This window comes from Corvus hawaiiensis, chromosome 2, assembly GCF_020740725.1.
Source record: "Corvus hawaiiensis isolate bCorHaw1 chromosome 2, bCorHaw1.pri.cur, whole genome shotgun sequence".
In the NCBI taxonomy this organism is placed as follows: domain Eukaryota; kingdom Metazoa; phylum Chordata; class Aves; order Passeriformes; family Corvidae; genus Corvus; species Corvus hawaiiensis.
The window spans coordinates 69,611,452-69,627,861 of NC_063214.1; the positions used below are offsets into that span (position 1 = coordinate 69,611,452).

The window sequence follows — 16,410 nt, forward strand, 5'->3', positions numbered from 1 at the left end:
TAATACTGCACGTTTTTGCCCCTAATAAGCTCTTAAAAATATATTATTTCCTATATATAAGATTGTTATGGCTCATTTCCTTTTGACACTACATCTTACTGAGTAGCTATCAGCAGTAATGGAAAATAAGACTGAAATATTATGCTCATAGTAAATTATAAACTTTAATATAAGATTAATTTAGCATATTTCTTCAAAAGGCATGGAATAAAGTGAAGTTCATCCATCTAAAACTTATTACTGTTATTGAAAGCCTTATTTGTTTGCTCTGGTTTGAGACAAATTTGGGGGAACGTCTGAATTTGAACATCCTCGGATAGAAGGCAGGTTACAGCCACCCCTCTCCCACCAGGTTCGGGAAGAAATTCCTTGGAGGAAAATGAAGGAAAAAAACCCTATTTATTTAACAAACACACGGGAAAAGAATAATGCTGCTAAATAATAAAACCTCTCGCTGTGGAGAGAAACCTGGGAAGATTTTAGAGTCCTTTCTTTGGGCATGGCCTCTCTCTCTCCTCTTCGGAGCTGTGTTGGCGTAGGCCTCCCTCCAGGCCAACACTGTAGGGTCTCCCGTTGTGTTCTGGTATTGTTGAACAGTCCAGAAGAGAAGAAGAAGAGGTCAAAGTCCCAGGGAGAAAAAAAATTTTAACTCTCTGTCTCTCTATGGAGAAACAGAGCCAAAAGCTGCCTGAAAAGCTGCAAAAAGGGTGCTTCCTCCGCTCTTGCTTCCACAGAAGCACACAGAGAAGATAGAGTGACCTTGGAGCATGAACTTCTTTTGAAAAGTTCATCTGACTTCTTTTCTTTTCTCTCACATCCAGTTTTAAAGACACAGAAAGGCACAGGAATCATGTCTGGGCATAGAGTGGCGACAGGGGATACATATCATAAAGTCACCCCAAGACACTGTTCTCAATCCTACAGCAAGTATATATAAACATATCAGCCTCTAAAACCCAAAAGATTACTTAAGCGAGATAACTATTCACAGAGAAGAACTTCTGTGCTCAGAAAAAGTACACATTAAAAAAAATTCATGTGGTGGCCAAATTCCCCAAAATACAATCTGTGATCTCAGAATTAATAATAAAATATATATTTACTTCTTCCATTAAATTTGCAATCATCTCTTGAACTATTTGATGGGACTTTGAGACAAATAATTTTCCAAAGTTCTAACAATGCAGTCAGAACCTTGATGATTTCATGAACCAGAATGCAAAAATTACTAAATAAAAAGTCCTTATCAGCTCAATCCAACATATTAATCTGAGTAATTTAGTACTAGTTCTTGTCACAGTCTTTGGGCTTTTTAAGTATCTAATCATGATCTGTGAAATTTTTTTTTTTTTTTTTTAGTGAGACTGGGTTTTTTTCATATGCCATATAAGATGTTTCAGTAATTCTGAAAATCTTAATTATTAATTTTAAATCAGTAAATGGTAGCAGTGGAATCACTCATTCCCACTGTTTTTTTTATAAAACAGTATTTTATCACAAAAATATTTCCATGAATTTTCCATGTTCATCCCCGCTTTGCTTAAAGAAAGAAACATCAGATCTTTTTTGACTGACCTTTCCATCCACAGTGAATTGGAGTAGAAGGATCAAATTGTACACACAGGGATTATTTGTTCCTACTTTCAACACATTTTGGCTTCCATTAATTTTCAAACAAGCTTAAGGACATTTGCTACATGAACTCATTTAATGTAATCACTTGCTACATGGATTCATCAGACATTGTTATATGAATTATCATGAGATACAGCAAATCAGGGATTGGAAAACAAAGGTTATGGCAAAAATACACATAATTTTACCATATTTTCTGAAATACCACACAGCAAAGACAAGGCATGCAACATATTTACAAAAATAGTCGTTAGGAATACCTGGTTTTGATAGATAATTTATCTTCAAATTAGATCAGCATTAGATTGAGTTTTGATATTCTTAAAATTGTCTACTGTACATGATATGAAGTTAGTGTTGGTTTTGTGCATTTTTTAGATATTTTTAGACGAAATTCTGTTCTTGAAGAGAAAAACCTCTACAAAAGCAATTACAACTGCTGCTTACTCCGATATGATGCTGGAATTTGTTTTCTGACAAAAGATTGCCTGTTATGGTAATGGTAAGGAATCTTAGATAAATTAAACTTCACCTGCACACCAAAGGGAATTGTATTTTTCTGAGCTCCATCAGAGTCTCCTCCAATGTAGTGTTTTTTTCAAAAGATAAAAAACCCAATATTACTGTCTGTACTTTCTCCAGGAAATTTGGGAATAAATAATGAAAAATATATATTAAAAAAAAAAATCAATACAAATCAAGGAGGAAAGTGAGACCCATCTACTAGTTATTTCAATATACTCAAAACATACAGAGATAAAAGGTTCATGTTGTGGCCCCAACAGCAAAGTTTGCAAGAGATAATCCAAACATGATATTTGCAAAGAGAGGCAGCAATACTTCCAGAAATCAGCATTCTTCTGGTTTGTCTATCTATATCTATATACACCAAAACCTACAACTGTACATATGTTGAAATATGTAGACTCCTTGCCATTTAACATAAATTAAAAAAAAAAGACATATTGACTTTTTTTCTGCTTAATTTAGGCCATAATCTTACTTTCTTGAAAACTTTTAGCAGACAATGTTATCTGCATACACTAAAGAGAGAACCGATCATCTGCTTGTAGCAGAATGCACAAACCATCTGTTGGACTGGGTTGTTTTTTTCAACTGCTGTTTTCATATGTTAACATAAAAGCTAAGCAAAGTAAAAATCCTGAAGTATATTGAGCTTTTCCTACAGTACAATAAACATGAGTGGCTCTGTTTAGACTACACAAAAAGGCAAGAGAGAAAAACAAGCCCTCAAAGAGAGACATTATTTAACTTCACCTTGCAAAATAACATATGCCTAGACACATCTCTGTTGTAATAGAACACTTAGATTGAAGGGAAAAAAAAAGAAAAAAGGGTACTTTCCAAGTTTCATTTGACATTAATTAATCTCACTATTTTTAGTTTTTTGTATTTTTTTTTCACTGATCTTTTCAAAATGTTCTTGTGTCATGCATAAAGGAATTAATTTCAACACCAGACCAAAAATTTGAGAAACATCTGTATCATTTCTTAATCACCAGAATTTAGAAAGAAACCTTCCAATGAATTTCTCCTTCTGAAGTAAGCCTCTTATATTAGAGTTCATAAGACAAGGCACATTCCTTCCTTTCTTAATTACTCACTTCCTCTTTTTTGCTACATTTCCAGTCACCACTACAAAGGAAACAGGACACTTCAGACAGAAATCTCCTTGATTAGACAACCATGTGCATTACACTCTTAATGATGCGTACTCTTTTATTATGAGAGAATTAAGAGCCTTACACATAAAAACATCTTATTTCAACTCTCAGCTTTAGTAATGTTTGAAGCCCATCATGAAAACAGTGCCACCTGAAGAGAAATCAACTTATCGACTTACATGGTGGTGAGAGAGACGGCACTAGCAGTTACTTAGTGCTGTTAGGAAACCATACGAAGTTGCTTTTAACTTTTTATTTCGCATCTAATTCACTCTCTGGAAGCAATACACTTCATTATATTTTCCACAATATTTTTAAGATAATGTAATGAGAAATATGACATAGAGTGGGATAATTGGGTGGGATAACAAGGAAGCTTGTGCACTAAAAGGAACACACTAAATTTCACTTAATTAAAGAGCTACAGCTTGATGAACTACATACAGAAGTTTTAATTATGTACTTAAACTTTTTTTTTAATGAGTACTGTGGATAAATTTATTTTACTATAACATTTATTTGGTGGAGATTTAGCATCTTGTCTTTAAGGACTCAGACTCAAAATACCTAGTTTCAGTTTATAAATTTCCCCATGCAATTCAGGTATTTTCGCTTCAGTGTTCTGTCTTAAAAAACAAACAAACACACAAAAAAAACCCCCACAAAACAAATAAACAAAACAAAACCCCCACAAATAATAGTTCTGGCACTTACTTTAAATTAGTGCAATTTCATTAAACACCAAGATTTTTAAGACATGAGTCTGTGCATTATGTTAAATGTCTAATATGATGGGGACTGATTTTGGTTATGCGTAGTCATGAGATCTAGCATACCACAGTAGTCCAGTGGAAAAGCAATTCAGCTGAAGTCATAAAACATAAAGAGAGGATGTACTTAAATTCTGAAAGATATATTCGATGATTGTTGTAAAAATGGAATGATAACAAAAAACTTTTAGTCCTCATACAAAAGGTTAGGGTTTTTTTTTAATCTTTGTCAGCATCTGCAGGCAACCTTTTCATAGAAAGATACTGACTGACAGTTTGTGAGAAATTATTGAATGTGCTTCTTTCTTCAAGGCAAAAAGACTGTCACGTCTAAACATGTCATGATTGACAGAAGTTTGTCTAGTTTATTATAATGTTATAATCCCAGATATCAAAGAGTCCACACCACTACCAGGAAATCTGTCTGGTTTTTAAAAAATAATATAATAAAATTTATTTCCTGTGATAATCTTTTCTTGATACAACATGTTTCCTAAAATGATAGTGATTTTTTTTATGTGGAATTTCTTCAGACAATCCATGTGTTTCTTGATTGTTCTGGACAATACAGTAGAGCTGAGGCTCTACCCAAACAGATCCAAGAATAGGAATTCTTTTTTTGTGGGCTATGTATCTGTTCATCTACTCCTATGATTGAATTTTAGCAGCAGTGTGGAATACTTGATTCATATTTTACTTGCTTTGTACTAAGTGCAACACTTCTGCAGAATGCTATCTAGACATTTGATCCTACTTGACATCTCTGCTGATTATTGTTGTGACAGGATAGCAAGTTGCACTACTCCATATTCATTTTTTCAGAGGTGTTTTATTTTTTTCAAGATTATTGTGCACTTTAGTTCTCTCTTGTAAGATATGGGTGAATCATTTAAGACTCTTTTTGTTTGTTTTGTTTTTAAGAAGCATATGCTTTACTTCATTATTTAGTCCTTATTGACTAAAATGACAGTACCGGGTGCAAAGAAACATATGAAAAATTCCTACTGATACAACTACTGTTCCTAATTTTGCATGTCAAGGCTTTCCTCTTCGATCCCTTTTATAGCAGTTTTCATAAGTTCTATTTACATCTCTGATGAACAGTGAAGCATTCACTTTCATCTAAACTTCTATCTTCTCAAAGACTATTACTTTTTAAACAAAAGTCATTAATCTTCTAAATTAAAATACCAGAGTCAAGATACACAAAAACTTAATTCAGGAGGATTAATTATCATCAAATATGTTGGTGCAGGCATTGTTATTAGCAAACAATTATTAATTTAAGCTTTTGCTATTAAAAAACCAACTTCTGAGATGTGACAGTAGTTTGAAATCCTTGTCTATCAACAGAAGACTAAAAATATTTTAAAAATTGTTTCCACTGACTGAAAATATTGAGTAGTTTATTCCATATTGTTTACTTTCCCCCTTCCCTTCTTTCTCCTCTCTCCTTCCTTATTTTCAATCTCTCATATACTTTGGAGTTGTGCTTACTATTGCCCCTTTGAAGGGGGTGCGGAATTTCTTTTGGGGTATTTCTGTTCTGAATTTCATAAAATCGATGTAAAAAGTATGTTATCTTTGTGGATAAGTTAATAGTAAAAATTATGAAGAAACAACTGACAGAAGAGAACTCAATAAATAAATGGAGCATAAATACAGCCAACAGACATTACACGCAGAAGGTTTGCATTTAGCATGATGATTAGCATAATAAAACTCTATAATATAACTAGTTTTAAAAAATTAATCTTTTGGACATTCATAAACTATCACAATTTGATTGCATTAATAAAAATATAGCAACGCATGTGGAGATTAGTAGTGGATGGATGTACTGTAACATTACAGATTCCAGTTTATAAGTAGAAAAATAACAAGGAATATGGGAAAAAAGTAGTGAGCAGATAAGCCTGAAGGCCTGGACTGGTGATGCACCTGACTGGTCTAGAACATGAAAAGAACTTACATCTCTGTAGGCAATCGAAAGTCTGTCTAAGAACTGAAAGTTGAGTATCTGAAGTGCCACATATTCCTGCAAATACAGACACAGTGGTTTTTATCATGTTTTCTCCATACTTGCTGAAGATCAAACGTCTATGCTCTGAAAGAACCTACTCACGGCTAGAATATAAAATAATCTGGGAAAGAATAGTTTCAACAAAATCATGCGGCACAACAAAACTACACATGAGGTATGCATCCTGTACTTTTCTCTCCTTACATATTTCTACACTCTATTTTTAGGTATGGATCACTGACACCATTGAAGAATCTCTAGAAAGAATTAGGAGCCCAAATAGGATTCAATCCTAGGACTATATTCAGCAAAGACAGAGTGTGTGACTATATTCTTTCAGATTCAAGGATCTTTTGAGATTATTTGATTTGGTTTTGTTTTCCTCCATGAGTTTTGCACGAAGCAAACCTACATAGGAGCAAAAAGACACCAAGGTGTCAAACCAGTGCTGCTTTTCCATATGGTTAGAGTGGGAGGAAGGATGAAAACAGATGACAGGAAAATACAGATGTTACAAAAGGTTGGATATTTTAATGTTGATGAAACATAGTAAAACAGAAGACTTGACTGATACAGTTAAAAAAAGAATGAATGGCAGATGATGTGTTCCATGAATTACACCCAGCTACTTATTAAAGAGCAAGAAAATCATTGCCTAATAAACTCAGAAAATCAATCCCGTGTGATACAGATTGTTGGTTTAGATTCAAGAAATAATTTTTAAGTTTTGAAAAAGACTTTTCCATCTTTCAAATACATTTTGAGATAATGGCAAACACTAAAATATAAAATCTCTTATTTTCAGTTCTGCACAATCGTACATGTTTTATTTCTAACATTCCATTTTAATATAGTAAGTTGAAGTCCAAACTTTGGAATACACACCACATTGAACCAAGTCTTAATTCTCTATGTCTGTTTCTGTTGGCTCATTTCTGAGAACTAAGTAACGATCATTTATTTTCCATTTTATCTCATTAATTAAAGTAAGTATTTTTTATGGGTCAAGTGGAACAGATGAAATTTCATACGAAGTAGTGAAAATGGAAATCAAGAGATAAGATGTGCCTGTGTAAGTTAAAGAATGGATTCAGGATCCTAATGGGTAGGACAGGTCTACACAACAGCCAAAATGTGGCAGGGAGATACGGAGTAAAGGCCTGAAGAGGGAAGAAATAGGAGGTATGATTACAAATGTGGTTTGGAAAACCAGGCTACTCATGACAATCACCTCTGATGCCTTGAATATATATCTTTATGACAAGAGAATGGTAACACTGGTCTAAACTAACAGTAATCCTCAGCATTGCCAGTACAAACATTCAAGACTTCAGCTGGAAATAGGAGATATGGAAAGAACAATGTGACATAAACTTGAAGCATGTATTGAAGCTTCCTGCTAAATTTTAACATGAGCTTTGGAGAAACATACTTAATTATGCAGAAAAATGTTTTCACTTATTATTTTATAATAAATTAAAAGAGTACTTTTAAAGTGTAAATGATGATAATGTTTTAACCTGTTACTACATTTAAAATTAACATTTTCTAAAATTCTGAAATAGAAGATTTAAAATACTAATGGAAAAACATCTAAGGAAAATTATAAGCTTTACTAAAACTCTTACCAAAAAATCATAATATTTTAGTATTTTGGATCTGTGTTTGTCTTAAATTATTGGTAAGTTATGACTTTTTGAAATAAAAATCAGACATTTTAGATACTGCTGAAATTAAATGTTTGGTAAAATTAAGGTTTGGGAATTTGGGGGATCTTTTTTCTATTTTTTACTAGGGATGATTACACAGTTACTTATCTTTCTGAGGAAGTTGTAGCAGCTCTTAACTTTTTATAGGAGAAATTTCCTTTCTGAAACTTTAATAACATCTAATTCTTTCTCTAGTGTAAATAGTTTACTTTAGGTCATCAATTCTGTATTCTAAAAAATTGTTATAATAACAGCAGAAAATTTGTATGCTAGGAAATTCTGCCAAAACATCATAGCATAATATTTAAGGAGCAGTTTTCACCTAAAAAATGCAAGCTTGAGATATAAAAAGAAAGAGCAAACTTTTAAACTGATTCCAACCGGTTATAAAAAAAATGTGTCACAAGGATAAGAAGTAGCTGCTAGAAAGAAATGATCATGTGTTAAGAGCATGTTTATATGTATCAGCACCATTCTTATGAATGGAACAGATTCCAACAATATGCTCTAATTTTTTTTCCATGCACAATATTTAAGTGAACTTCACTGCTCACAAAAAGGGTATAAAGGAATCAACTCTAATTTATTTATTAATAACTATATAAATTATATACATAATGCACTTTTAATATATGTAAATCTTATGATGTTTATATACAGAGAGAAATGTAGATGATATCTATTTATTTGTATAGACTTATGTATGTCCCTACTATTATTATTCCAGAAATGGTTTCATCAAGGAAAAAAAAATTATATTCAAGCCAATAGTATTTCTGGAGACTTATCTATAAAGATGCACCATCAACTGGATTTTCCAGATGGCTGTTCTCTGTACTTGCTTTCACTTTGACTATGAACAGGTTGAAAAGCATTTCCCTTTTGTAATGTTCTTTGATGTTACCCATATGAGGTCCATAGTTTTAGAGGTATTTTACTGATTCAGTCACTCTCCATGCAACTGATATTTTCACTGCCAAATCTTTTCTTAATTTTGAATTTTTTTGAAATATTCATGCAAAACAGTGCAAGTTAGTCCAGAGGAAAAAAGAATAGATGGTTTTGTCAATGTTTAAAGTACACGGGTAACAACAACCAAAAAACTGGTCAAGTCCCTTCCTTTCTAGTGTGTTTAATGGGCTGATGTTTTCTAGCAGCATCCATACTTTTAATGAGATGAGAGATATGCTTTTTACTAACGCTGTGAATATATAATAGATTCAATTAATTCTATCCTTTTATTCTGTCTTTTTAGAACAGTTTGAATTTGCAATGTAGACTTCAAATTATGTTCTTTTTATCAAATTTAATTGAACATTAAACATTTAAATTGAACATTTGAACCTGAACTAGCCACTTTAGATTACTGTTACACTCAATGAAGAGAAATAGGGACATTTGAAAGATAATTCACCTTATTCGAATATGTGCATCTAAGAAAGAGATGAGATGAGAGAAGATAAATCCCCATCATGGACTGAATGAGTTACTCAATTGAAAGTATCTTGCTGACCCATTAAACATAGTAAACAGTATCATCAACTTGGCAGCCGGTGATGAAACAAGTCAGAGAACATAGTAAAATGGGGAGCTGAGGTAAAAACATAGGAATGGGAATTCTATCAGGATTTTATTAAAACTGACAAAGGAGATAAGGGAAGGTTTAAATGATACTGAAATTCAAAGATTACGAAATAGGGAGAAACAGAAGAATGAGAGGTCCACGAATGTGATAATGAACTAGGGGAAATTTGACTTTATTTTTGAAAGTATCTTGACAAGATACAGACAAGGCTGGACAGAAAGTAACCTGGTAAGTAAATCAACAAGGTAGATGGGAAGAGAGGTTGGTAAAACCAAGTAATGCTTTCTGGGTAAGGAACCTAGGATTTGAGGAAGGCTGTTGGGAATCCTTTGAGACTGTGGAAAGAAGGAAAAAAAGCTAGAATAAGACCCAGGAGAATGGATACTCAAAACAAAAATAATGTAAAGAGGATGTAACAAAAGAAAGTAAGTTTGGGAGCACCAAGAAGAACATTATATGAATTCTTGCTTGTCACTAGAATCCCAAACGCAGCGGAAGACTCTGAAGACTTGCCATTCTTCAGATGTTGAATTCCTCAATCTTTCTGCAGAGAGTCCACCATCACCATTGTAATTACCCACATAAAAATTAAGAACTTTCTTTTGATGTCAGTTCATGTGACCATGGGATACACAGTGAATCCTCAAGTTTCAGTTCTGCATTCAAGTGGTGGACAAAAGAAATGACAGCACATGAAGTGACTTGTGTGTTCTTCTGCTTCTTTTGTCAAAAACCAAACCAAAACAAACAGCCAAGCTTTAGAAATGCTGTTCTACAAGTAGCAGAGCCAGATTTTAAAGTTAGGAAGTTCTAGACCTGGATTTTCCTTGTAACTTATTTAGTTCCATACATGTATATATACAGTCTTCAGCTATGTGATCTTGCACTATTTTTATCACCGGATTCTTCTGCCTCCCATTCACAGAGCATAGATCCTCTGAGAATGAATAAGAGCTTTGGAGGAGAAAGGTCTGTGGCCTGTGTTGTGTAAGAACCCTGACTCTTTTGTTGTGAAAGTTAAAAGTATAAATACAAAAGCATAAAAGATATATAACCATTTTTAGAAGTTTCATAATCAAGTTGAAAAACTGGCTCATGATAAAAACAAATGGATTTTTCTCTTCTGATTCCATAACCTAGAAATGCAGAATCGTGTGATCTATATTCCACCCTAAGCATTAAATTACCTTCTTAACAAAGAAGTCTATATGAGATAGTATAAAAACATACACAGCTATTAATTTGACTTCTTTAGTATCTAATTTTAGGATCTGGTTATCACAGCAGAAGCTATGGTTCAAATGTGAGTATCACCTCAGAAAGGCCACAGCCATGATCAGTTGTGAAAATACCTGAAGCTGTGAGAGCTCACAGGATAGACTAAGACATAGGAAGGTACCTTGATTGTCCTCTTTTTGTAAGCTCAGGTAGCGAGATGAAAGCTGTAAACAGGAAACTCCATTTACTTAGAAACCAGAGACCAGAAACCTCTCATGAGACTAGATACACTTGCAACAGTACATGAAGTACTTAAGTAGCAAATTTTTATGACAATTTTATCTACATTTTCTAATATGGTCAAAATATTTTCTCAATAAATTAGAAAGCAGCATCGAGAATGTTGCTCATCCTGACCAGTTCCAAGTTCATAACTTTCTATAGATGCATGCCAACCAGAAGGTTGCAAGTTGCTAGAAGAAAAGGAAGAAGACTTGGAAGTGGGAGAGACTAATGGGCAAAAGAGTCAAAATGCAGGATTTGTGGGCTCAGAACAGAAAAATACAAAAGAAATGCTTGTACAAAAGCTTTGATGCTATAGTTTAATCATGTACATTTTTATGTTCCTGATTCTACACTGATCATAATGATTTAATTTAAATAAATAGTTTGACCACAGAGACTTGCAAACTAAATTTCTAAGTTAATGTTTGAGTTAGAATATCATTCTCTCATTTATTAACCTTTTGGATTCCCATTAATACTGAATTTTTTACTTCACATTGACGAACTCGACAGCAACAGAGTAAAATGCTTTCCTCATTACTTTTTCTAGCAATTCAACATTTGAGCATGAAACTGCTGTGTGAGGAAGGCACAGTACTCAGTCCTCTCAGTTCTTGCTTCAAGGTACACTATTAGTATCTAATCGTGGGAGGATTTGACATTTTCTTTCAGAAGCTCTATTTTCAAATTATTGTATGTTTTATGAAAGACTTCTGCATTGTCAGTGCTTCCTTTATGTGGGTTAGGCATATCTGGCATATCCTTCTTGGAGCTGTCTCTTAAACAAAATGTTAATTGAATCCCATGTTCTCCACTCCTCTTGCACACAACCAGAGGACTCTGGGGCTGGTTTTTAGATGGGCTCATCATTTATGAGTGCAACTGAGAACAGAGGAACTAGTGGGAGAAAAGTGCTATATGCTCTGAAACCAATCAATTCAATGGTTTTTTTTCTCTTTTCTCTCTCTTTCTGGTTCAGTCCTCCACTGTAAAATAGGGCTGTTGTAAAAATAAACCTGTTACTAGTTTGTGAGGCATGTACTGAGTGTAGTGGTGAATAGTCCTGAGAGCACATGAGGAATTACATCTACACAGGATTTGAACAGTGCAAGGCAAGCAAAACATGCTACCATCCACTCAGGAAGGAGGGATTAAAATAGTAACTCTTTGCCTATTAAGTGAATCCCATTCATGTTGAGGGTTGATTAACCCCTCACCTGAAAAGAGCTGTCATGATCATGTAAAATCTCCATTATAAAATGCGAGGATCTGATGGATATATCGCAAATCTTTGCACTGGTATTTTCCAAGCATTTTGGGGCTGATTTGTAAATCTTAATTATAAATTCACATTATAGATTTTTTTTTTCCTAACAGTTTTGTCTTAGGAAATGAAGATCAAAAAAACCATCTTTAAATATCCACTGTATCTATTGACAATTTTGTCATGCCAGCTCTAAACCAATTTGATATGCATGTTTCCAAGCAATTCCAAGCAATTTCAAGCAGACAGTGTTCTAACACTAATTCTTAGCCATAAAACATTTTTTTTCTTTTTACAGATACAATATGAAAAATAGAACAATTAAGTACGTACTTTAAAACATGCCCTGTCTAACCCTTCAGTCTTCTTAATGCCAGTAGGACTATACACATAGCCTTACTTATGAATAGATGTACTGTACAATTGACAAGACAGGATGTTCTTTAGAAACATGCAAAAAACCCAAATCAGTAAAGTAGAATGTACTTCTTATTCCACAATATCTAACAGAACACTAAAATTAAAATTAAGAATTTGAGATCATCCAGCTTAGTGTTTAGCTTAGATGTAGAAACAGTAACTAAAACTCCACTGAAAAACAAACCCAGCTGAGCTGAAAAAGGATACCAGTACAAAATTCATGTCTCAAGCTGAGGAGACCAGCTGGGAAAAAAAAAAAAAAAAAGAAACTAACAAACAAACAAAAAACCCAAACAAGAACCAAATGAAAACTCTTTGGGAGATACAAGGATCCCAAGTACACACTAAAAATAAAAACCAAAAAGTAATTTTCACTTGTACATATATGTCAATAGCAGAAATAACAAAAAAAAAATTAGAAATCCCAAGCATAAAACCAAAGCCAACTTGTCAAACTGCTCCTCATATTATGTCCTACCACTGGGTTTCGAGCTGTTACTGCCCAGAGGCCTCCTGTTCACAACATTTGAAATAATGTTGACACGGTCTATACTGGAACATATTCAAATATTGAATTCTCACCACTTTCACATAACAAAAATATTGTTTTCCATACAGTCCTCAAATATTAAAGCAGTTGTTAAATATGGGCAGGACTAACACTATGGAAATTCAGAAGTTATCACTTTCTGTACCAAAAATCCAGGTATATGCCTAAAGGCTTGGTCGAAGTCCCACATGTTCATCTGTTTATGTATTTGATAGTATCTGTCATTCTGGACTGGAGAGTAATTTACATATCCTACAGTCACAGTGAAGTAAAGAAGTTGGCACCATTTATAAGACTTATCTCTACAGAATGAGTGAGACAGAAACTTCCAGGGCATTAGAAGACCTGGATTACAGGACTTTCAGGCACAGAACTGCCATTTTTGCAGCACTTGCCCACCTCTTGCCATAACATACAAAGTTCATAGAGGTAAATGAAAGGTTCTTTGATGAGAAATAGCAAAGTCTTAGACTAAAACTATCTTAAACATTTTCATACTTCAAAAGGTTGCATTTTCATTAATAATAAAATCATCTCTCCTGACACAGTTACTTTAAATCTGAACAAATTTAAGCATATTCCTTCAACAGGACTACAAGTTACTGATGACTAGATGTGTTGTTTCAGTAGCAATGAAAGAAGAACATGGAATAAATGGATTATAAAAATCAAGAGAAGTAAGTGCAGTAATCAGATACATGTCACAGAGTACACAAATTCTACCAAGTCGACTCTTATGTGCAAATCAAGGGGTACCATTAAAACTCAGTAAGTTTCTGTTAGTATGCAGATCTTTACAGAGTCTCAGATCAGTGACACACCTAAATGAAAAGTCTATATAATGAAACTATATTTGTACTAGTTTTTAACCTCTCCCACTCACTCTTCAAAAGCCTTGAAAAGATAATTTTAGGGCTAGTGTTTTACCTGTCTTTGTAGTGTATCTGATTAAAATTCGAATTGAATCCTAGGATAAGCACCTTCTTGTTGCTCAGAACTACTTCCAATATTCATAAAAACTTCAGTTTTGCTTTTTCTTTAAAAACATACCCTAAGTCACTTATCAGCTATTCCACATGTTTAAATTATATAGCTCCTACTAAATGAACTATGCTAACTGACAAAACAATAAGAAATTAAAGGAGACAATATATGCTTTAGGGCTCTCTGAAAAGGTGCAACATACTCAGTTACATGTATGTTTATCTCCAGCCATACTAATCCAAACATACACATGGTACTGTCCCTTCATCTAATATTTAATACTGTATGTTTAACTTTCAATAGGAAAAAACCAAATCATTCCTTTCATTTCTTTTCATGTTTAGAAACCGAACTGTACATTTCTCTCCGTACACAAAAAAAAAAAAAAAAAAAAAAAAGACAAGGGAAATGAAAATGAAGTAATCTTAACCATGGGGAGGTGGGGGCAAGCAGAGCTAAAGCAATGAATCATTTTACCCTTAGGACTATCTGTATCAGAGTTTTTCTGAAAGCTCTCTCTTAACTACATTTCCTTCTTCAAATGATTTTAATTTCTGTTTCAGCTGGGGGCAAGGAGGGCAGGGATTGAGAAAGAAAAGCAATTCAACATTAACACATTTGTATGAAAAACAAGAATCTGGATGTGTCTTGCTTGTTCTTACATCCTCTCAGGTGTCACTGGGTTCATGACTCGGAAAATTCTTATAATTCTTATTTTTCTCTGAGGTAGGGTGCAACACGGTTTAGTCACCGAGTTTCAGGAAATAGGACACTTTTACTTTTGAGCTTTCATCTGTCATCCCACTAGCCAGAACAACACTACCTCCCGCCAGCGTTTTAAGAAACTTCTGACAAAGTCGGGTAGCGACGATCCCCAGCGCGGAGCGCCGGCTTTGACAAGAGCCGGTTCTCGGGCCAGCCCCGCGGGCAGGGGCAGCCCAGGAGCGGAGGCGGAGGTGGGGACAGAGACAGGGACAGGGACAGGGACAGGTCAGGGACAGGGGCAGGTCAGAAGCAGCCGCAGGCCAAGAGAAGGGGCAAGGTCAGAGGAAGGCCAAGGGCAGAATCCGTGATCCGCGGCACCTTGACCATGAGGCTGGCCGGTCTCTCCCGGGGCTCTCGGGCAGTCCCCCGGCCGCCCTTCTCTCCGCCTCCAAACCCTGCCAGCTCAAACGGAGGAATCCTCCCGCCCCGAGACCTCCACCCTGCCGCAGCACCGCCGGCACACTGGCCCGGCTGCACCCACCCCGCCACTGTCCTCCGGGGCCGCAGAGCCCCGCGATGACCCCCGCGGACCCGCCCGCGCCCGCCGCGCAGGTGGCGCCGGAGCAGCCGCGCTCCCCTACCTGTGCCCGCCTCCGTCACCTGTTGCCCGGCTGCCTCCATCGGCGCAGCCCCCCGGCGCCTCCTCCCCCTCCGGCGGCTCCAGGGGCTTCTCGGGCTCGCGGGCCACCTCCATCCCGCCGGGCACCGCCTCCTCTTCCTCCTCCTCCTCCAGGGACTCCACGTAGAAGACGGTGCGGGGTGGCGGCGGTCCCGGGCCGTGCCCCGTGGCTAGCCGGCCGCCGGCGGGCAGCAGTGTCCCGTTGGCCGGGCTGGCCGTGGTGGCTGCCGAGGAGGAGGCGGAGGAGGCGGATTTCTTCCAGAAGACGCCGTTGCCTCTCTCCTGGCTCTTCAGCAGGCGGCTCTGGCTCGGTCCCCAGTGCTCGAAGCTGCTGTCGGGCGGCAGGCAGCCTCCCCCCGCCGGGCCGCCCGCCGGCGAGGGGTGGCTGAACAGTTTCCAGCGGAGGCGCAGGATGTGCTTCACGTCGAAGTCTTTCCTGCCGGAGCCGGACATGGTGCCGCGGCGGGCGGGGGACGGGCGCGGGCTGAGGCGGGACTCACGGCAGCCAGGCAGGGCCAGGCGGCGGCGGCAGCGGCAGCGCGGGGCGGCCCCGCTCCGGCAGCGGCGGTGGCGGCTCCTCCGGGCGGCGCTGGGCTTGTAGGGCGAGGGGTGGCAGCTGCCGGGCGGAGAGAGATTCGCGCACACACCAGTGCGGAGAGAGAGGGAGGATGGATGGAGCGATGCACAGAGCCAAGAGGAGGTAGAGACACCCAGCAGGAAAGGGAGAAAGAGAGAGGGAGAGATGCCCAGAGCTGACGAGAACCGCACGGTGATCAGTGGAAAGGGGAGGAGAGAGAGGCAGAAATGAGAGACACCTCTCAGGGGAGACGGACACTTGCGAGGGAAGAGCGGGCGAGGGAGGCTGCGACGACGCGCTAGTCTGATTAACGGGGGAGCG

General features: G+C 37.0%; 1 protein-coding gene across 2 annotated transcripts in view; it reads right to left on the reverse strand.

Moving 5' to 3' along the window:
- KLHL1 (kelch like family member 1) overlaps window positions 1-16,011 on the reverse strand; it is a 197,312-nt gene extending 181,301 nt beyond the window's left edge. For both annotated transcript variants that reach the window (XM_048295548.1, XM_048295547.1), the window contains exon 1: window positions 15,475-16,011. In XM_048295548.1, coding sequence (XP_048151505.1) covers window positions 15,475-15,965 — 491 coding nt within the window. In that variant the 5' untranslated portion in view covers window positions 15,966-16,011. The remainder of the gene's footprint in view (window positions 1-15,474) is intronic.
- Window positions 16,012-16,410: the final 399 nt, after the last annotated feature.